The sequence below is a fragment of the Canis aureus genome, chromosome 12 (assembly GCF_053574225.1).
Source record: "Canis aureus isolate CA01 chromosome 12, VMU_Caureus_v.1.0, whole genome shotgun sequence".
Classification (NCBI taxonomy): domain Eukaryota; kingdom Metazoa; phylum Chordata; class Mammalia; order Carnivora; family Canidae; genus Canis; species Canis aureus.
This window is the reverse complement of record NC_135622.1, coordinates 45,068,373-45,091,763: the sequence shown is the minus strand read 5'-3', so window position 1 is coordinate 45,091,763 and position 23,391 is coordinate 45,068,373. Positions and strand designations below refer to the sequence as shown.

The 23,391-nt window shown below is 36.7% G+C and overlaps 1 protein-coding gene and 1 long non-coding RNA gene across 9 annotated transcripts in view; one reads left to right on the top strand and one right to left on the bottom strand.

The window, feature by feature from the left end:
- ASXL2 (ASXL transcriptional regulator 2) overlaps positions 1-23,391 on the bottom strand; it is a 334,480-nt gene that overhangs the window by 12,634 nt on the left and 298,455 nt on the right. For all 4 annotated transcript variants that reach the window (XM_077843863.1, XM_077843861.1, XM_077843862.1 and 1 more), the window contains 6 exons: positions 21,294-21,423; positions 20,370-20,513; positions 12,113-12,276; positions 7,110-7,206; positions 4,549-4,654; positions 1,885-2,605 (listed from right to left, as the gene is read on the bottom strand). In XM_077843863.1, the coding sequence (XP_077699989.1) occupies positions 1,885-2,605; positions 4,549-4,654; positions 7,110-7,206; positions 12,113-12,276; positions 20,370-20,513; positions 21,294-21,423 (1,362 nt within the window). The remainder of the gene's footprint in view (positions 1-1,884; positions 2,606-4,548; positions 4,655-7,109; positions 7,207-12,112; positions 12,277-20,369; positions 20,514-21,293; positions 21,424-23,391) is intronic.
- Positions 1-23,391, top strand: part of LOC144281112 (uncharacterized) — a 71,722-nt gene that overhangs the window by 28,936 nt on the left and 19,395 nt on the right. The window lies entirely within an intron of this gene.

Below are 23,391 nucleotides of genomic sequence, written 5' to 3'. Positions count from 1 at the left end.
CCAAGAGGCCCACGCCTGGTAGAGCCAGGTAGATTTTCTTTTTAAATATATACTAAATAGAGAACACATAATGCCTGTTTGAGTTTTCTCTCTCTCTCTGTACACATTATGTTACAGATATCCATGTTATAACATGTATGTGCATACATATACGTAACTTTTATACACACACAAATATAACATTTGTTATATATATAACATATATATATATATATATATATGTATATATACATAACACAATTAAAATTTTATTTTTCTTCCTAAGTTTTGGTTAAAAGGTTCTGCTCTGTTACAAATTACATTAAGTTTTGTCTCAGAAAGTGAGATTTGAGATACGGCCACCTAAGCTAAGAGTTATTACAGCAATTTCTGGTAGAAAGTATTCTGTGGTGGGGGCGGGGAGGGAGTTCAGGGGGAAGAAAAAGAAGAAAGCAAAAGAAAGGAAAAAAAATTAAGTAACAATAACACAGTCATGGTAGACTTAAGTTTTCAGTATGGAGTCTCTCTGGATTATAGAAAGGAGACCAAAGGGGTTGTAATTCAGCCTCTATACAAATAAGATAATAGAAACAACGAATCTCACCTAGTATTATTTATATAAAGTAAAACCTAAACTGTAACTCAGCTCTCAGGTCTGGATAGAAATTCTGACATTCATTACGGAAAGGTTTCCAATATTTTTGTAAGAATAATAAAAGTGGGAAAAAAAGAATAGCAAAAATGATTTTCATAAAAAATCACATCTCTGGCAAAGCACATAAGGTATGTTAATGGTAGAAAAGGGTCAAGAATTTTTTTAAAAGGGTGATTCCTAAGCACATAAATCTTAAAAAGTAATAAAGAATGTCATATGATTAGGAATAAGCAGCAAAATGAGAGAAATCACGTAGTAAATGAAATGGGTCAAGTACTAGCAACTGAATGTTTCTAAGGGATGGTTTCCCAATAGAACTAACTTTGGTTCATTTAAGTTAAATAAAAAAGGGGGGAAAAGTATTTCTATGTGGCACCTTTTTCTATTTATACCCAAATATATGAATGAATTAATACCCAGTGCCTGGGCTCGTAGTAGATACAACAGTATTAATAAATACCAAAAATAAAACTTTATTGATACTATTTATTAAGTGAATAAATGCCCCACAAACTGATACTAAGCACAAGTATTAATAAACTTTTAGGTCAGAGGTAAAAATGCGTTTGGGTTTTAAAGGGCTCCCTACTGGTTAGATGTAGCCTTTATAAACTAAGATAGGGACACCACTTTATGAATGTGAAAGATTTGATAAGCAGCAATATAATGGTAACATGGAAGTTAATAACATATCCTAAGCAGGAGAGCTTAGCAAGGCTATTGCACCTTACCAATGTCCCTAAAGTCATCAGCAGTGACTCACGGCAGTCAAATGTTTCCTTTAAAAAGATGGAACTAAAGGTAGTTCTAGAGCCACAGAACATCAAATCAGTTACGGCAGAAAAGGGCCAGAGTAGACTTACAAATATCATGGTTCTTGCCACAAAAATCTCTTGATTACACCAATGGCTTCCTTCTGTTTATTATCATTATTTCTTATTTTGTCACATGAGACAGAATAATTTCCATAACTATCTTAAGATATGACAGTAGCCAACTGGGAGGGTGGGTGGAGGTGGTCTACATTAGATACCCAGGTACCTTACTTACTCAAACACTAATAAATATCTGTAGGAATGCAGTTCTAAATGCCTGTTTATTAATAATTTTTTATGTAAGAACACAGTTATATGCTTATCAAATATATACAACTGCTTCTGCATTAATGCCACAAATGTCTTGAAATTTAATAAGACCAGAACCTTTGTGTTCAGACTATCTCTCTTTTTCAATTCTTCCCACTCTCTTACCTTGAGAGGTGGTACTTTTCGCACCTGGATCCTGTCCCCTCTACTGAGAAAGGGCTGTGGAGAGACTTGAAATGGCTGCTGGTGCTGGCGATTCTCAGTGACACGTGGCCTTTTCTCCCAGCTCACAGGGGCCTCTTCTTGGATGATACAAGATTTCCTCTTGAGGCTTTCTGGGCTGTGATCAATCAGAGTTGATGGAGGTTCTTTTGCAGTGGTCTCCTGTGGACTTGCTTCTGCTGTGGGCTTCATTACTGGTTTTTCCACCCCAGGACTCTTGGGTTTGTTTGGGGACATAACTAAAGCCTCTTGGCCTTCATCTTTGTTATAATTAGGAGTTGTAGTAGCGAGATGATTCTCTTTCTCAGACTCCTGTTCAGCAGAGGCAACTGGCTTCTGCTCCAAGAGATCATCATCCTTTGGGCACTTGATGGGAAGAATGCTGCTAAGCTCATGTGTATTGCTTGCTGAGGAAAGTAGGGGCTCTGTGGATTTGGGGTTTGGCTGCACCGTATCTTGGATTTCATGTTCTTCTTTTCTTACTGGGGATGGTATTTGCACCACTTCTTCTTTAGACCCTGACTGGGGAATTACTGGGACTACACTGACAGGTGAGGCCTCTGAAGGAAGCATGGGTTTTGGTTGCTCAGCTGGGGTTTTCTTTACTTTGAGATCACTGGGCAAGGCTGTCAATTTCTTTGAATCCTCAAGGCTCAGGCCAGAACTAAAAGGTAGAAGAAAAAAACATTCTGGTTGAGAAATGGCCCGTGTTATTGAAAGCATTAGGATATAATAGTATATAGCAATGCCTAGAAGAAACCCTGACATATAGTAAGTATTCCTCATATATCATCACTATTATTATTATTAGTGAAGTTCTGCAGCTTGAGTGCCTAGATGCAAACCCTGGCTCCAACATATCCATGTGACATTAAGTAAGTCACCAGTCTTTAATTATATTACTTTATACTGTTGGTGTGATTAAGTTAATGCATATAAAGTATTCAGAACAGTACCTAGTACATATTAAAGCTCAATAATGTTAATTATCACTATTATTTATGCTTATAAGAGGGGCTGTCTTGTCTAGAGGCAAGCATCACAGACTACCCACCGGGTAGGTGAAAGAAGGCCAAGACTCACTCACCCTGATCAACTACACTCTGTAGCACCTGTAGAAAGGCTGGCCCAAGAAATCTATGGGCCCCTGAGGAGACAGTAGGAGGTGGCTATCAACATTCTCCAGAGGTTGAAAATTAAAACTGTGGAGTTTCTGGAAAGCCTAAAGTTTAAACTTCACTTAGTATAGCTCTGTAACTCTGAGACCAATGCCTCTGAATTACCCTGGGAGTGAAGGTCAACTGGGACTTCCACAGTGTGGCTTATGTAGAGCTAGGCTACTCAGCAGAGGTCACTAGAGATTCCTTCTAATGTTTTAGAGTACTAAACAGGCAAAAGCAAAGACCCTCTTTGGTGACTTCAAATGATCCATACTGCACCTCTGAGATGGAGTGGCTAACAACAAAACTAGACAATAAAAAAAAAAAAAAAACAGTCCTCCTGTAAAAACTGCCCAAAAAGTAACAGCTGACAAAAGAAAGACCCGGAAATTAACGTATATGCTTATGGAGGGAATAAACAATATTTATGGAGTAACTGTTACCTGTAATAATAGTCTAAATGTATACACCATCATTTCTATAGAAGGGCTCAAAGCTCATACCAAGACTGTAAAAATATCAATATGTAAGACTCTTTTTTTTTTTTTTAAGATTTTATTTTTAAGGAATCTCTACCCCCAACGTGGGGCTCACATACACAATTCCAAGATCAAGAGTTACACACTCTACCGATCAAGCCATCCAGGTCCGTGAATATGTAAGACTCTTAATCTCAATAGGAATCACTTCCTACATGACCATAAAGGGGATCAATGAACTACTTCAAGATAAGAAAAAGAGCTATTAGTTGTTAAACTGTGGTTACAGAGTGTCCTTAAGGATTGCCATTCGGTATGCAGAAGGCAAGAAGAGAGAGAACCAATAAACCTCTGGATGTTCAATTCTACTTCAAACAATACAGCTCTATGGTCATCTATTTAAATGACTCCATTAATATTTTATTTGGATTTTTTGTTAGAAGAAAAATGATTTAAAGTACATCCCCTTAAGAATAGGGGTTGTATATTTATTCAACTATGAAGACCTGTCAGAGTGCCTTCTAAAAAGAGGCTGTTTAATGATGCCCTGGGTGGAATGGTCCATTTAATGGGATTCCTACTATTCCTTGTTGATTCTGGATAAATTACTATCTTGTGGGATAATTAACTATTAGAAAAAAAAATGTACAGAACTTCAGTATTCTTACAAAATTACTGGAAGAACGATTCAGTATATTCAAAGAAAGGGACTCCAATACAAGATAATAAAAAAATTTTAATGAAACCATCCCACCCACAATGGTAATGTATTAAGAGTCAAGTAATTCAATTCTGTGCACCCATGATTCATTAAAAAAAAAAAAAAAAAAATTCTTGGTTAAATAGAATTGGTGAAAACATAGAAGGAAACTGAGGGCTAGAATTTCTGGAAAGTAGTTAAGATGAAACATGGTATGACATATATGTAGGAATTCACATTTGGTTTATAGAAACTGTCTTGGTATTACCTCTGACCATAGTAGCTTTCAAAGAATTGTTCTTTCCATGGCTCTACTTTTTTCTCCTTCTCAATCTCTTGTCGAATTCTGACCTGCATCTCAGGTGTAAACTCACCTGTAATGTATCAAAAAGAAAAAAAAAATAAAAAAAGATATTCAATAGAAATAGGCTGTTTGTAACTTTTAACTATTTGTAAATCATAAAAGACTCATGCAGGAGTCAGAATACTATCATGTGAGAGGAACAGAAATTTCCCACAATTCCTCACTGGCAAGGAGCACTTGAAAGCCATCAGGTGACATCCAATGCTTACACACCACTGCATGCAGTTTTCAGTACTCAATGGAGGCCACCTGTGCCTTTTCTCTGGACTCTCCTGGAACATGTCCCTCCTGCTCCAAACACCATATTCCCTAAGATTTCTTTTATCACTAACCTTGAACTTGTAATTTCTTTTCCACTGGAAAAAAGTCATGTGTTTTCAGTAAATAATGCCACTGGGCATTTTGTTAAACTTCTGTTTCTCTCAGGCAACTTGTATTTTGTGCCTTTTATCTTTTACTGCATAATGAACAGCTGTGACCCTGTTCAGAGGCAATTGAAGTTTCAGTAAAAGGGAGTTATTTGGGAGTTGTTAGTTTTCCAATTGTTCCAGAAATTGAACCATTCTAGTGCCTTGGCAATAAGACACTCAACATGCCAATGACCCCATTGCTCTGAATATGACACTTATTTGCATATACTCCTAACTATCTCAATCCCTCCCACTCCAACAGCAGAGGACTGCAATATGCTGGGTAGGCCATCTTCAAACTGTGCCTCAGAAAGGCTGTGCTCTTTTATCTCTACTACCTAGGACATCAAGGAATAAGAGAAAGAAATGGTAGACTTGAAGTTTAGGTGTTTTCAGGGTAAAAATATGGAATGTAAAGTGTTTGAAGACACAGTCCTGGGCATAGGAGTAGGAAGAGAGGAATCTGCCTGTCAGAACCCAACCGAGAACTACTTTTTTTTTTTTTAAGATTTTATTTATTTATTCATGAGAGACACAGAGAGGGGGGCGGGGGCAGAGACACAGGCAGAGGGAGAAGCAGGCCCCATGCTGGGAACCCGACGCAGGACTCGATCCTGGGTCTCCAGGTTAGTGAGTCTACTGTGCATTAAAGAATGAGGAATAAAAAGTATTGAATTCTGTTCACATGTGTATAGTGTTCAAAGTTTTTGCTGCTCATAAAATATAATCACATGACTAGGTATAGCAGTGACTGCTCATATACAAAAACAAAAAAGGTAACATTGATAATAATCAAGGAATCACTATTGATAAATCTACTTTAAAGAACAGGGGTTGCGGGGCAGCCCTGGTGGCGCAGCGGTTTGGCGCCGCCTGCAGCCCGGGGCATGATCCTGGAGACCCTGGATCGAGCCCCACGTCAGGCTCCCTGCATGGAGCCTGCTTCTCTCTCTGCCTGTGTCTCTGCCTCTCATTCTCTCTCTGTGTCTCTATAAATAAATAAATAAAATCTTTAAAAAAAAAAAAAAAAAGAACAGGGGTTGCGGAATGAGTGCCTGGGTGGCTCAGCTGGTTAAGTCCTGATTTTGGCTCAGGTCATGATCTCATGGTCGAGAGATCAACCCTGCTTTTAGCTCTGCACTGGGCATAGAGCCTGCTTAAGATTCTCTCTCGCCCCTTTCCTCCCATCACAGCTTGCTCTCTTCTCAAAAAGAAAAAACAAAAAAATAGAGGGTTGGGCAGGGCATATATCCTTTATCAAATTATTCTTAAAATAAATGTGATGGTAATACTTATGTTTTAAAGTGCATACGTAACTGCAGTTCTTTCAGAAAAAAGTGGTCTCTGCTCAAGGAAATCTTTAAGAGATAGAACCACAGTAACCAGTCAGAGAGCTCCTCTATACAGAATTTGTAGCCCCCCCCACCAAAAAAAAAAAAAAAAAAATTCCAAAACAATAGGAAAGTAAATGTCAAAAATTGCAGTGAACAATATAAATATTAATTAGCTGGTCAATTAACTCTAAAAGCTAGAGATCTGACAAAAATGTCAGCAATAAATACTATTCCCAGTGTTCTCCTTACAAATAAATGTATTTAAAGCTTCTCACACCTGTTTAAGCTATGACCTTTCAAATGTTATGTATTCCATGTATACTGGAAAACAAACATAATCGAACAATATAAGTCTAATTCTATATTCTGCTTAGGAAAATTTTAATTCCTGGGCATTAACCTAGAATCACTGAATCAAAATCTTTAGGAACAAGGCCTAAAAATATGTAGTTTTTTAGTTTCCTCAAATTCAAAGGTGACTTTGAATTCTTAAACAAACATTGCTAGACTCCATCTGGAGCAAAACCTGGTTACAAAGGTTCCAGACAAAAGTCAGTGTAGTGTTTCACACAAGATAGCTGGTTCTACCTTACCGAAATACCCTGTCCTTAAGATTACCAAAATTGCTCAAACGCCCTGAGGCACAAAGGTGCCAATATGCCCTCATAGTGGCTCCAAGTACATATATAATTCTAGGAGGCACATGAAGTTGAGCACTTACCTTCTGAGAGTCTTTCCTTCCAGCCTTGGGCTGCTGAAGTGAAGAACTCATTGTTAAGGGCTGAGCCATTTAACTTCATCAGACCATCTGGACCAACCTGGGTCAAAGAATAAGCCAAGAGAAGCTTACAAAGAAAGCCAAATGTGTCATGTGGAATTTGACTTTCTTTCATTTCAGAGAAGAAGGTATATACATCTACATTTTATAGAAACATGACTATATCATACCATGTGGATTATGGACACTTCTATTTTATATCATTTTTCCTAATAAATTTCTCTCCTGTCTACTTTGAATTCCATTCCCCATTAATTATACTCAAAGAATCATCTATAAACAAATAGATCTACATGTAGGTTTTTTTCCTGACACGGTTATTACTTGTTTTATAAAACTGTGATCAAGCTCCCTACATGGCTCTGAATCTTATTTTTCTCACATAATACATTGTGGAGGGATCCCTGGGTGGCGCAGCGGTTCAGCGCCTGCCTTTGGCCCAGGGCGCGATCCTGGAGACCTGGGATTGAATCCCACGTCGGGCTCCCGGTGCATGGAGCCTGCTTCTCCCTCTGCCTATGTCTCTGCCTCTCTCTCTCTCTCTCTCTCTCTCTGTGTGACTATCATAAATAAATAAAAAATCAAAAAAAAAAAAAAAAAAAAAAACATTGTGGAAGTCTCTCCAAGTCAACTGGCATAATGTTAGCTCCTTTATAATAGCTGCATATTATTTCATTGTATGCATGCACCTCAATTCATTTACCAGTTTTTTAATCATAAACATACACCTTGTTTCCAAAGTTTTCCCATAATCAACCAAGCTGCAATAAGCATTCTGGCAGAGTTAATATCACAAGATGGTAAATCTATATATTTAATAAATATGCACAAAGGTGAACAATTTATGTTTTTGCATGTTAATTAAATATTTAGAGTTACCATCTTGTGAAATTCTTATCATTTGCTCATTTTTCTATGAAGTTGCTTATTTTTATCAATTTGTTTGGATCTTTTACATATTATTCATAGTTAAACTGTCATATATACTAAAAATATTTCCCCCAATTTATCTGCCTACTGACTTGATTTGTAATGTCTTGCCAAAGGGTTTTAAGATTCTTTCTATTAGAGATTTTGGATTCCCTACCTTGGTTCAGATGCATAAATCTTATTTAAGGACATAAAACACAAGATTTGAAAATAATTTGGACCGAGAAACTTAATAAAATTGCCATTTCCCCCATATTTAAAATTTACATTCCAATCAGAATCTCTATGCAATTTTTCATTAACAAAATGATTTTATATCTTTTTAACAAAATGATTATAAAGCTCCGAAGGAAAAGAATAAGAAAAATTGCCTTTTCAATTATTAAACATACCCACTACACATAGCCACTACAGTCAAAACTACTTTACTAGCATTAGAAGGAACGAAGAAATGAGTGGAAGGAGTGTGTGCATAAACACACACTGCATGTAATCGGATAGAATACATAATCAAGATGGTGTTTCAAACTGTGAGAAGATGGTTATATTAAATGTGTAATGATGGAACAACTGGCTATTATTCAGTAGAAAATAAAGTTGAACTTCGATTTCAGAGCGATACAAAAAAAATTTCTAGCTGAGTGAAGTCAGTCAGAGAAAGACAAACATTATATGTTCTCAGTCATATGGGGAATATAAATAATAGTGAAAGGGAATATAAGGGAAGGGAGAAGAAATGTGTGGGAAATATCAGAAAGGGAGACAGAACGTAAAGACTGCTAACTCTGGGAAACGAACTAGGGGTGGTAGAAGGGGAGGAGGGCGGGGGGTGGGAGTGAATGGGTGACGGGCACTGGGGGTTATTCTGTATGTTGGTAAATTGAACACCAATTAAAAAAAATTTCTAGATGAATTAAAAGTCAAAAACAATTTTTTGAAGAAAATTTAAGTTAAATTTTGGGTCATCCCAGGGATTGAGGAACTCTTCTCAACCCATTTCACTTCCTACACCTATCTGGGCCCACATAATCTTCTCCTAGCTCTAGAGCAGAAATTGGTGAACTCTTTTTGTCAGAGGAGAGACTGCAAGTATTTTAGGCTTAGCAAGGCCACAGGGCCTCTGTTGCAACTATATAATAACTGCCATTGCTGCATGAATGTAGCTATAGACAATACACAAACTAATGAGAGTGGCTATATGTCAATAGAACTTTATTTACAAAAACAAGCAGTGGGCTGAAACTGGCACAAGGCCTATAATTTACTAACTGCTGATTTGTACTCTAGAAAGTTGGCAGAGGGGGAAGTAACAGTTTTCCCTATAGGAACAGGTCATCCAACCTCTGCTTTAATAGTAGTCCAGTGATGAGCAACTTACTCCATCACAAGGCAATCCATTTAAATAGCTATGGCTGTTTTGTTTTAAGTTATTTTAACTCCCTATCTGTTTTCTGGAGAAACACAAAAGTTTACCTCTTTCATAGGACAGACCTTCAAATATATCTGGACAGATGCTTTTTTTTTTAAAGATTTTATTTACTTATTCATGAGAGACACACATAAAAGAGACAGAGAGAGACAGAGAGAGGCAGAGGGAGAAGCAGGCTCCATGCAGAGAGCCCGACATGGGACTCGATCCCAGGTCTCCAGGATCATGCCCTGGGCTGAAGGCAGGTGCTAAACCGCTGAGCCACCCAGGGATCCCTAGACAGGTGCTTTAATCCATTCCCCTCCCATGTTTTTTTTCTCTGGTCTAAATGATGTTTTTTTTAATTTTATTTCTTTTTTTTTTTAATTTATTTATTTATGATAGTCACACAGAAAGAGAGAGAGAGAGGGGCAGAGACACAGGCAGAGGGAGAAGCAGGCTCCATGCACTGGGAGCCCGACGTGGGACTCGATCCCGGGTCTCCAGGATCACGCCCTGGGCCAAAGGCAGGCGCGAAACCGCTGCACCACCCAGGGATCCCTTAAATTTTATTTCATAGCTGGGCATTCCGTACACTGAAATGTGGTTTTCAGTTTCATCCTATTAATAACCAGAATTCTATAAACGCTCCAAATTATACATGACAGTGAAGTTCATTTGAGTTTCATACTTCTATACATGAGGACATTATTTCTCAGATTACTGTGTGTTCTCACCATACTCAGAAAGACAGACTAAGGGGATCCCTGGGTGGCTCCGCGGTTTAGTGCCTGCCTTTGGCCCGGGGCGCGATCCTGGGGTCCCGGGATCGAGTCCCGCGTCGGGCTCCCTGCGTGGAGCCTGCTTCTCCCTCTGCCTGTGTCTCTGCCTCTCTCTGTCTATCATGAATGAATAAATAAATAAAATCTTAAAAAAAAAAAAAAAAAAAGAAAGACAGGCTAAGTAATGTCCTACTAAGAATTCCCCACAGGACTGCACTCCATGGGAATTTGAACAGATAGCTTGTAAAGTCCCTTTTAATTCTAAAATTTTATGTAGCAATCCTGCTTCTGAGAGAAGATAAGGGCCATTAATCAAAAGACAGTTCTAAGGAACCTGCATTAGAATTCTAGAGATAAGCCTTAGTTAGGTCCTATCTTATTCCCAACATCATAACCTGAGTCTTTAAAAAAAAAAAAAATGAGAGTAATTCGTAATGAGAAATTCTTTAAAAACTCTGCAGAAAGGTCAGCCTCCTAACTTGGCATCCCCGAAGCTGTCATTTCCTCAAGAATTTTTAAGGAGGGAAAAGCAGTCCTGGGAAGGATCAGCTTTACTTACTTCTTTGCCCTACTGCTGGTAGTATATATGACTTACTTGGTCTCTCTGGAAATGGAATCTGACCTGCTTTCCTACTTGCTGATTCACATGACTATGCAATGAAACTGGTATCAATACAGTTTAATAGATAGTTTTCAAACTTAGAAATATTTTGTTTTTTCATAATTTCTGAGGATGATGTGTGTAAACTCAACTTATTCTTCTTTAATCTCTTATTACAAACCAGGATATAAATCTAGTCTTCTTACTGTAAACAGGGAAAACTCACTCTCTTCTTGTTTTTATAATGATTAGGAAAAAAGAGGAGGGCCTACCAGATTACTTAGAACACACTATGTATTTGGAAATAATAGAGTTTTTTTATATTCTCAGAAAAAAAAACCCCTCGAGTTGAATAAACCTTAGAAAAATCATAATTGTCCTATCTTCCTTTTGTAGAGAAGGAAACAGGTGATCAGAAGGGAGAGTGACTTACTGGTCACTCTTTCCTTGATAAAAGCCTAAGTCTCAGATCTTGGCCTTATCCTTTTTTTTTGTTAGGTTTGCTTGTTTGTTTGTTTATTCAAGAGAGACACACACAGAGAGGCAGAGACAGAGCCAGGGGGAAAAGCAGGCTCCATGCAGGGAGCCCAATGCAGAACTCGATCCCAGGACTCTGGGATCACACCCCGAGCTGAAAGCAGATGCTGAGCCACCCAGGTGTCCCTCTTGACCTTATTCTTGACCAACCTAAATCTCTCTGGTCCCGATCTGAACTTTTCCCAAGCCTTTGGTATTTCTTCTAGCTATCTTTTTTTTAAGAGTATAAACTATATTGGGTTTTTAAAATTCTTTATTATGAAAGCAAGAAATGTTTTTGTTAAAAATCTACCAAAACATGAAAATAACTACATTCTTATTCCCTTCAAACAAATCAAAACAAAACAAAACACTCAAAAGTCCCTGTTAAATGTCCTAAGCAAGACAACTCTTCTTTCTGGACTGTATTCAATGAATACCTTACCTCCTACTATGATAGCTACAAAAATCTGACCCCCTAACCTTGACATTCTGATAAGTTTTTTTCCTTTTGAAGGCTTACAGGGCAAAAGTATTAGGAACACTTACATAAAAATATTCTTACTTGTTTGATTACCTTTGATACCACTTCTTTCCAAGTCTACATAAAAAAAGCTATTCAAAAAGTCTCAAGGAGTTCTAAAGGAGATGAGTGAACAAAGCCTCAGAAGGTTTTTTTTTAAACTGCTTATGCTTAAAAATAACACACCTGTCGATCCACCTCTGGCAGTAGTAAAAGCAGTCGCTGCTGGCAATCTCCGGGAAGGACTGAAAAGGTGTGTTTGTTGATCAGTGCTCGGAGATTTGTATTAACCAGAATGGAGTCTGGTGTCTCAACATCAATTTCAGCACATTTAGTCCTTTTCATCTGCCCTACAAAGACAGGGGAAAAGAATCATTTGGGCCTCCTTTACATTTTTGTTTCTATCTAACATATAGCTTACCCTGGGCTGCAAAAAAATCATAGTTATGACTACTTAAATATCACACAGTGAAGAAGGGAACACTTAAGGTTTTTAGAAATTTCTTCTAAGACTAACAAAATCAAGGATGACACATACAATGATAAAAAAAAAATCCAGAAAAATTCAGATCTATATATCATACTGAGATCCTTTTTCCCTTCCCATGAAAATTTTTTTATCAATTTTAAATTTTAATTTTGATTACCCCAAAAAAGTTATAACTGAATAGCTTCATGATTTCAAGAAACTTAGTCACAATCAAAAGATTAGGGACTTTCAAATGACTGACAGATTTGAGTATCCAAAGGTTTCAAATGTAAATGGCAAAAAATATTATAAACAAAAGACTAACTTGACAGAAACATTTGCCAGTCATGACAAAACTTTATTACTATTCTTCATATTAAAAGTGCATCTATATGGGGCATCTGGCTGAGTAGGTCGGTAGAACATGAGACTCTTGATCTCAGGGTTGTGAGTTCAAGCCTCATGTTGAGCATAGAGCAATAGATAGATATTAAAAAAAAATTTTTTAAGTGCATCAATAAATAAATATGAAAAAGAAATACCACCATTAGAAAAGTGAGCACAGGAAATTACAGGTAATTCATAGTTAACTAATCATAAACATATGCTACAGTATTAATATTTTTTAAATGCCAGTTAAACCAATGAACTCTTTTTTGCCTATCAAAATGGCAAATACTGCAATATAGTAATGAGACTACACAGAGAAAAAGCACAGACTACTCTCAAATACCGCTGATGGGTCCCAAATTTATATAATCGTATTAGGAAAAAAAATTAATAATATATACCAAAATTTCATGTGTGTTGAAATCTTTTTTTTTTTTTTTTTTAAGATTTTGTTTATTCATGAGAGACACCGGCAGTGGGAGAGGCAGGCTCCTTGTGGGGAGGGGAGCCCAATGTAGGACTCAATCCCAGGACTCCATGATCACGCCCTAAGCTCATCCACTGAGACACCCAGTGTCTCTGTGTGTCAGAATCTAAGATCCAGAAATTTTATCTTTAGAAATACATGCACAAAACTATACAATCCTGAATGTGGATAACCTCTGTTCCTAGTTGAAGGTGAAGCAAAAGTAAGCTCTCTTAAGAGGAAAGGATTTCCCTTAAGTTAGGCCCACAGAATTCCTATAAATTAAAATCTCACAGACTACCCCTGACAAACCAACAGATGTGCACAGAGTCAATAGAAACAAAAAATAAAAGGTTTAGACCTAAAAGTACTACTATCACTGAAACTGTCACAGATAAAATACAGAACGGTGCTGCATAAAATATTAAAGAAATAAAGAACGTGATTGTAAAGATGAGGATACAATAATTAGGAATGAACACAATCAGGTCTCAGTAAATTTCAAATAATATTAGTAGTAATTATAACAATAATAATCAATAATAGCAGCAACAAATGCTTCTGTAATGCTTCATTAATGCCAGGCACTAAACACTGACCATGTGTTAACTTGTTTATTTCATAATTCTATAAAGTAAGAAAGTATAATTATATATTTCACAGATGAAAATGAAGCCGAGGCATGGTAAATAATTTGCCCAAAATTGTACTATTAGGTTACAGTGCAGGAATTTGAACCCAGGCATTGTGCCTTTAGAGGCTGTTGTTTATCACTATATAGAGGTAGAGCTATCATAAAGTCCAGCCAAGTGCCCCCAACTCCTTATATATTTTAAAATTTTTTTTTATTTGTATTCAATATAATTAACATATACCAAATTATTAGTTTCAGAGATAGAATTCAGTGCATACAACACCCAGTGCTTATTATATCAAGTGCCCTCCTGAATGTCTATCCCCCAATTACCCCATCTCCCCACCTCCTCCCTTCCAGCAGCCTTCAGTTTGTTTCCTAAAGTTAAGAGTCTCTATGGTTTTCCTCCCTCCCTGTTTCATCTTGTTTTCATCTTATTTTACTTTTCCTTTCCTTCCCTTATGTTCATCTGTTTTGTTTCTCAAATTCCACATGAGTGAAATCATATGGTATTTGTCTTTCTCTGTCTTATTTCATTTAGCATTATACCCTCTAGTTCCATCAACATCATTGCAAATGGCAAGATTTCACTCCTTTTGATGGCTGAGTAATATTCCATTGTATACATATACCACTTCTTTATCCATTCATTTGTCAATGGACATCTTGGCTCCTCTACAGTCTGGCTATTGTGGACATTGCTGCTATAAACATTGAGGTGCAAGCGCCCCTTTCAATCACTACATTTATATCCCTAGGGTAAATACCCAGTACTGTAATTACTGCATCATAGGATAGCTCTATTTTCAACTTTTTGAGGAACCTCCATACTGTTTTCCACAGTGGCTGCACAAGCTTTCATTCTCACCAACAGTCTAAGAGGGGTCCCCTTTCTCTGCATCCTAGGCAACATCTGTTGTTTCCTGACTTGTTAATTTTAGCCATTCTGACCGGGGTGAGGTGGTATCTCATTGTGGTTTTGATTTGGATTTCCCTGATGCTGAATGATGTTGAACCTTTTTTCATGTGTCTGTTAGCCATTTGTATGTCACCTTTGTAGAAATGTTCGTGTCTTCTACCTATTTCTTGACTGGATTTTTTGTTTTTTCAGATGTTGAGTTTGAGAAGTTTTTTCCCTTTATCTGATAAGACATTTGCAAATATCTTCTCCCATTCTGTCGGTTATCTTTTGGTTTTGTTAACCGTTTCCTTTGCTGTGCAAAAGCTTTTTATCTTGATGAAGTCCCAATAGTTCATTTTTGCTTTTGTTTCTCTTGCCTTTGGAGACATGTCTAGCAAGAAGTTGCTGTGGCTGAGGTCAAAGGTTCTCCTCTAAGATTTTAATGGCTTCTCTCACATTCATGTCTTTCATCCATTTTTTAATTTTTGTGTATAGTGTAAGAGAGTGGTCCAGTTTCATTCTTCTGTATGTGTCTGTCCAATTTTCTCAAAAATCCCTATATATTTTAAGAAAATTTTTAAAACTTCAAAATAACTCCTGAGACAAAGGAAAAATCACAATAAAATATTTTTAAAATTTTCAAATTGAATGATATTAAACACAGCATTTGAGAGGTGAAAGTAAATATCTCCAAAACTGAAAAAGTATCAAAATATATAAAATGAAAAGTACAGGTTTCTACATTCAAACCCCGTCCTATCAGAGATGATATTTTTAATTTGAATAAATGAAATCACAAAATACATATCAATTATATTATGTCTTTTGTTTCACTGAATATCTTGAACTACTTTCCAAACTACAACCTACAAAGCCATCTCTTTTTGATAGGCTTCACCATATTCCAACATATATACCATGACTCATTTAATTAGAAACCCACTGATGATCACATAGGTGGTTACCATTTTTTGGTTTGCATAAACAATGTTGCTATGGCTCTAGGGACTGAGAGAGCAGCATCCTAGTTCTGCTTCCCCATATGACTGATGAAATGAGTGTCAGCATTCCTTTAATAGCTTTTGCTAATTGTGCATTCATTTTGTACCTTCACATGAGTCAAACTCTAGTTAAAATTCTTAAAACAAATTTTTTAAAGTAAGCCCTATGCCCAATGTGGGGCTTGAACTCGTGACCTGGAGATCAAGAGTTGCATGCTCCACCGACTAAGCCAGCCAGGTGCCCCACTAAAATTTAACTTAACTCCTTAAGTGAGACTGAGAAGTAGTTGTAAATTATATTGATGTATTCTTGATCAAATAGTGTCTGCGATATTTTTGTGTTCCTTACACTAACTGGCTCATTTCTAGAATTTAAAGTTTAAAAAAGTCCTCCAGTTTTGGTAAAGTTGGGATGCCTGGGTAGCTCAGCAGTTGAGCATCTGCCTTTGGCTCAGGGCGTGATCCTGGAGTCCTGGGATCGAGTTCCACATCGGGCTCCCTGCATGGAGCCTGATTCTCCCTCTGCCTGTGTCTCTGCCTCTCTCTCTGTGTCTCTTATGAATAAATAAAATCTTAAAAAAAAAATAAAGTTGACCTTTTTTCCCCTCAGTTTAGGTTGCTGTATTTTATCATATTATACTTGAAATGTGAGCTATGTTTTTTTTTCTGATTAAATCTGGGATGTAATATAATAGATTAAATCTGGGATATAATATACTATTAATTTTTACTGAAGTTGTCTAAAACAAATTATATCAATGTAAACTAAAAAGATTTCATATGAATTATCGAAATTTAGCTTTATCATTTGTTTTACATAAAATGTACAGCTTCTTCCATACATTTAAAAAATACTCTTTGGGGGATGCCTAGATGGCTCAGTTAAGTGTCCAACTCATGATTTTGGCTTAGGTCACAATCTCTTGGGTTGTGGGATTAAGCCTGGAGTTGGGCTTTGTACTCAGTGAGGAGTCTGCTGGAGATTCTCTCCCTCTGCCTCTCCCCCTACTTGTGCGTGCTCTCTCCCTCTCTCACAAATTTTTCAAAAAAATGCTCATTGTGGCATGTGCTGTAAAAATTCCCATCTTATTTCCGTTAATGCTTATTTGCATGACAAGATGAACCTGCATTTACTTCTTGGCCATTAAGTGAAACTTAAATGCATCATGCCTTCTTTCTTATGATTAATTTTTTCTAGTTTATAGTATGGAAGTTGGAAATTCTCAGTCCATAATTTCTCAATTTTTTACATTGACATCTCTACTGCAATTGAATGAAAACAGTAAAACTGTTTAAATGCATTTAAGTAGAATATAATCTCCATAAGGAAGAAACTTTGTTCAGTTCATCACATCTCTAGAAAACTGTGATTTGGCATATTAGTGTACCATTTACAAGTATTTATGTAATTTATGAATATTTTTAATATTTGGCAGTGGAATTAATAATCAAAGGATATGCTCAGTTTATTGCAGAATCGCCCCTAAGAAAAATGCACCATTTTACAGTCCACCCAGAATCAAACCAGACTTTACAAAGAGGCTGTCCGGTTGCTGGAATAAGGACAATAAGGCAAAGAAGCTGGCATCCCCAGCAAGTTGTAAAATAGGTTCTTAACATTTCATTGCATATATTGTGCCTGATAATCTTTGAATTATTTCTCCTCCTGCCTTAACATCTCACTTAAATGTCTTCTTGGGGAGAACAAATTCGATAGGTTCTGCTTTTTGCAGGTGCCAGGAGACACCTAAGCTACAGCTCCTGCAGGACTGGAAATGCCTCTACATCTCTATAACATAGCATAATCTTCCAAGTGCAATATAATTAAAATTTAAATCAAACCCAGAAAGGCAACTGTTGGATTTCAAGAATTCCTTTTTCTTTAAAGGTTTATTATTTTTAAGTAATCTCTACACCCAACATGGGCCTGAATTCACAACCCCGAGATTAAGAGTTGCACTCTTCACTGAATGAACCAGCCAGGTCCCCCCAGATTTCAAGAATTCTGACTTGTTTTTTAATTTTATTATTATTTTTAAAAATTTATGTATTTTGGGGGGGGCACATGCACATGTGAGGGGGAGGGGTTAGAGAATCTCAAGAAGACTCCCTGCTGAGTGTGGAGCCTGACATGAGGTTCCATCTCATGACCCTGAAATCATGAGCTGAGCTTAAATCAAGAGTTGGATGCTGAAATGACTGAGCCATTCAGGTAGCTAGCTAGCTAGCTATCTTATCTATCTATCTATCTATCTATCTATCTATCTATCTATCTAAATTTATTCATGAGAGACACAGAGAGGCAGAGACATGGCAGAGGGAGAAGCAGACTCTTCGAGGTGCACCTGATGTGGGACTCGATCCCAGGACGCCAGGATCACAACCTGAGCTAAAGGCAGATGCTCAACTACTGGGCCACCCAGGTGTCCCTATTTATTTATTTTTAAAAAGATTTTATTCACCCATTTCAGAGAGAGAGAGAGAGCATGAGTTGTCAAAGAGGCAGATGGAGAGGGAAAGGCAGATTCCCAGCTGAGTAGGGAGCTCCACATGGGGCTTAATCCCAGGATTCTGGGATCATGACCCGAGCCGAAGGCAGATGCCTAACTAACTGAGCCACCAAGCCTCCCAACTATCATTTGTTTTTTTAATAAATAATTTTATAAAATCAAAAAACAAAAAATTAAGTCTGAAAATATTAATTCTGTTCTCATACTTAATAGTTTAGAAGGGTCTGGAATATAAATGGTCATAGAATAACTTTTCCTTTGAATTTTGTCAGCATCCCTGTACTACCCCTTCAGCTTCTATTCTGCTGCTGCTACGTTTACCATCTCAATTTTTACATCTTTGTATGTGAAGTATTTTCTTTCTCCTTGGTTGCTTTTTTGTAATATTTTCATTATCCTGGATGCTTTGAAATTTCAAAGAAACGTGCCTTGGAACAGGTTTCTTTTTATTCATGTTTCTTGACATCAATTATGTAGTTTCATCTTTGGAATCTGGGGCTTTCCATTCCCTGGAATTTTCTTGTATGATTTTTCTTATTATCTTATCCTCCCCTCCCCCCTTTTAATTTCTGTCCTTTCTAATGGTTCTACTATTTTAGACATCAGATATCCTAGATTGGTATTCCAGTTTTCTTACCTTCTCTCTACTTTTGAATCTCTCTTTTGACTTATGTTCAGAGATATTTCTTCACCTTTCAGTATTTTTTTTTTAAGATTTACTTATTCGTTTGAGTGAGTGAAAGAGAGCAAGAAAGCATGGGGTGTGGGGGATGGGGGGGAGAAGAAGAAACTCAAGCAGACTCTGCGGTGAACGTGGAGCTCAATGTGGACCTGATCCTACAACCCAAGATCACAACCTGGGCTGAAACGAAGCGCTAGACACTAAACCAACTATGCTACCCACCCAGGCACCCCACCTTTTAATATTTCTATTTTTTTAAATTTCAGCTACCTTATCTGTTAATACTCTCTTTATTTTTCAATTTTTAAAATAGTCTCTTTTATGGATGCAATATCATCTTTTATATCCTTCTGTGGATATTACAGTTTTTGATGTTATTTGTTTTAAATATTCCTGAATTGCCTGTTTTTTCTGAATCTGTATTTCAGATTCTGTGTCTCATAGTGGAGGTCTTCTTCAAAGATGATTGTGAATAATCACAATGAAAACAAAGGCATTAAAAAAGGCTGACTGGCAATTTAGGGTGCATAGGTGGGTCTTATAGACTGGTGAACTTCACAAAAGTATGACCCAGATGATTTCTATTTAGTATGAAATCTATAAATTTGCCTGCAGATTTTCTTCTGAGGTTGTTCACTGTTTTTAGGCACCAACCCACCCATCTCCTGCTGGAACATCAGTGGGCTGGAGGGAAGGAAGTAGTGGTGACAGGAACATGCCTTACTACTAACATTCTGGAAGTCAAGCAGAAGGATCACTGTTAGTCTTTATATTTTTCTTGTTTCCCTGATTTCAGTACATTGCCTCATTATCTGTCCTCAGCCACCACTGTTATCTCTGAGTTTGTAGTCTATATGGTTTTATCACCTCAAAATAAACCTACCTCCTGCTATGGTAAAGCATCAGACTGCTTCTTATTAACTTTCAAAAAAGGCTCTTCTTTTCAATCCTAGGCATCACCCTTCCCCACTGTGATACATGCTGTCTCCTATTCCTGAATCTTTCTGGTGTCTGCAGCCTTAGCTGGCTTATTATTGGTATCTGTTGCTCGGCTCGGTGAAAAATTCCATCTAGTCTTCATCTTTGAAAATCTCTTGACTGCTTGCCCATCTGTTGTCTCTTTATTTTCTTCACCCTTATGGATCTAATCTTTTGGATTTCCATATTCCCATCTTAGTGGGATTTCAGAAGGAACAGGCAAAAAGGGTCAATTTACTATGTTTAATTATGAGTCCTTCTACTTCTCTGTGCAAAGAAATAAGACATAAATAATGCTAGACAAAGCAGCCTATTGTCAGAAAAAGAACTAAACCACACAACAGCTGCTGAAATTCAAACACACAGTTGACAAATTAAGATGCGGAACCGAAGTTTTTGTAAATTAACTTACGTGTGTGGAGCCTGTCAGATCTCTGGAATGCCTTCTTCCCCAAGCCTAACAAGGGGTTTTCCACTTGAACTGAACAAGAATAGCTAGAGTTTGAGTTCTGAGGGCTACTTGACTGCCCATCAGATGGCTTTCCTTCCCATATTGCTAAGAGAAAAAATATATCAAAGACTGGTGACATTAGGGTTATAGACAGAAATCAATCAATCAAACACAAACTGAAAGGAGTTACATATGAGGAAATGTGACCCTGCAAATGTGTTTTGAGTCTGCAAAATCAGAATTAAAAAGTAAAATAAAATCCCTTCCTTCCCCCCAGCACATTATTTGCTTCTGGTGGTAAATCTCCTTCCTAACAAAATGCAAAGGTCTGCAGAACACCACTTAAATTTGGTAGGCCCATGTAATCAGCTAGCATCAAAATGAACTGTGTAATAAAATACAAACTCTGTATCTAATCTGGTTTTGATGAAAAATAAAACAAATAACAATAACAACAACCAGAATCCAAAGGACTGTGTTTATATCCAATGGAAATTCAAAGGTAGCCAATATTCTTAGGAAAATTTCCTATCTTTAAAGGAGAGACTGGTGAAGGTTAGTCTCAGTGTCTTGGCAACATCAGCTCTGTAAGGTCACTGATTAGAGGCTTCCAAATATTACTAGATTAGAAATCCTGGAAGTCAGGCATTGATTTCATTCTAACATGCAAATATCGCCAATTTATTTTTTCATAACTGCATGATGATTCTGCATAAATTTTCCCATTTATGCTGAATGGATTTATATCAATGATCTTGCAGTAACAGGCTATGTAAATAATCCGAGCAACTTAAAAATAAGTATATGGTATACAAACTGGAAAAATGGTATAAAAAAATACTAGAAAAAGAAACTTCCAATGGAAATACACCCAAGTCTGCTTACCAGGTTTGGCAGGTACAGAGTCACTGGCTGCTTTGACAGTCTTGAGAGAAAGAGGCTGGTTGGAGGAGATGGACATGCTTGGCCTGCATTGTTGTTGCTGCTGCTTCTTCTGCTGTTGCTGTTTTAGAGCCTATAAAAAGAAACTCTATAAGCAACAAAATAATTTTTTAGTAAAAACACAGTGAACGACTGCTTTTTAAGTGGTGAGGAACATGCTGATCACCCAATTTCTTTGAAAGCTATCAAAGTAAACAAAACCCTAAATGAAACCAATTAAATGCAAGGCCAAAATGATACTTAAGAGTTTGAGTATTTTTTGGTAGTATTACTCCTGTATATAAATGTGAGAATTAGTCACGAACATTTTTAGAACTTAAAAATCACCAGTAATGCACAGACTTCTCGTAATTGTAGCAGCAGAAAATTAGAGGTTTTCAATCATTTCTGGAAATAAAATTCTAAGCCTTCAACCAAAAAAGAGACTCATTTGCATTAGCTCTATGTATAAATATAAATATTTAGCTTACATATATTTCAGAGGTGATACATGTGAACAATAGATGTTAAGTAATTACTTGATTCTGATCTCCTGTAAGAGCCAAAGACCAAATCCTCATAATTTATAGCAAAGCAGTAAATAGAAGGGAAGGAAGGTTGGAAAACATAGTATGATTTCTTCTGGCTATTTCAGCATATTTTTATTTCTATAATGTTTCTAGTTTGTAGAATACTCTAAACTATTTGGAATGAATTAGAAGACAGTTAACTAATTAAAAAAAAAATAGAAGAGAGTTAACTTCCTAGAGTTTAGTCATGAAAGTATATGAAGGCAACTTTTTAACTCAAGGTTTAAAAAAAAAAAGACACAGAAATTAAGAAAGTAAAGCTACATTTCAGGAAAACTTTGGAAACCTATGACCTTGCTAAATTGCCAGTTTAAGTTTTAACCTTTAGACCATCATGCAAAAAAGTGTGGGTTAACTGGCTACTTGGTTCCCATTACCTCTTCACACTCATCTCAGGCTATGTTACATAGGCAACGACTGATCTTGACCTAAGCTGCCAAAGGGAAAAACTAACTGAGTGAGTCAGGGATCTGGCTGGCTTACATTCACCTTCAACATTTATAAAAGCCAAGGCAGGAGTACAATGTATAAAAAATGTCAGTGTTGTTTACTGATTATAGCTTCTCTCTCATTCTCTGCAATCAGAACAGAAAATATTCATAGGCTTCCTGGGTGGCAGCCAGTGGGTCTTTCCTAGTCTCTCACAATATCCACATCATTCCAGGTTAATGCAAAATTTAATAGAACCATTTGATCTCATCTATTCCTGCTGTGAACATGTAAATTCAGATACATGATGGAAACAGAGTAGCTTATAGCCTAAGAACTGTACTCAGTTTTCTCCTCCCTAAGTAGCTTACAAACTCTGTTCCTATTCTATTTTAAAATGAAAAGAACAACAATAACAAAACCCTCATATTGTGATAAAGGATACCTTATTTTGAAGTAATTTTTCTCACCTAATACTATAAAAAGTATACAATGGAGGCAAGGTATTACTTTACATACCAACAACCTAATAAACGTATTTTTCCATACTGGTATTCTTTAAAGAAAATACATTTGACTCTTGGGATTACAGGAGTATAATACAGGAGTAGTAAACATGTCATGCATTTTCTAACAAGGTTTAGAAAAATACATGCCTTTTTTCCTGTGGAAAGAAGCATCACATACTTCTTAAAATCTTCTAAAGAATTTATAAAAAAACAACTGCTATGAGATTATCCAGACAGACAGCAATCAATGCTATCAAATTCCGAAGCTTTTAATAAAATCACTTTTGTTTTAAATACTTCCTTTAATACTTTAAGATCTACATAATTTTTAAAATTTCAATTATATAGATAATACACGATTACATCTTTACCATTTAATTCAAACATAAAGCTAAACCCTCTTGACCACTCAGTCTTGCCCCCTCGTCTTCAGAGATAACTACAGTCAATTTAATTTTCCTTACTGAGCTTTTCTTACACTGATGTATGTCTCTATTAAAAATACATTGTTTATCAGTGGTATCACGCTCTAAA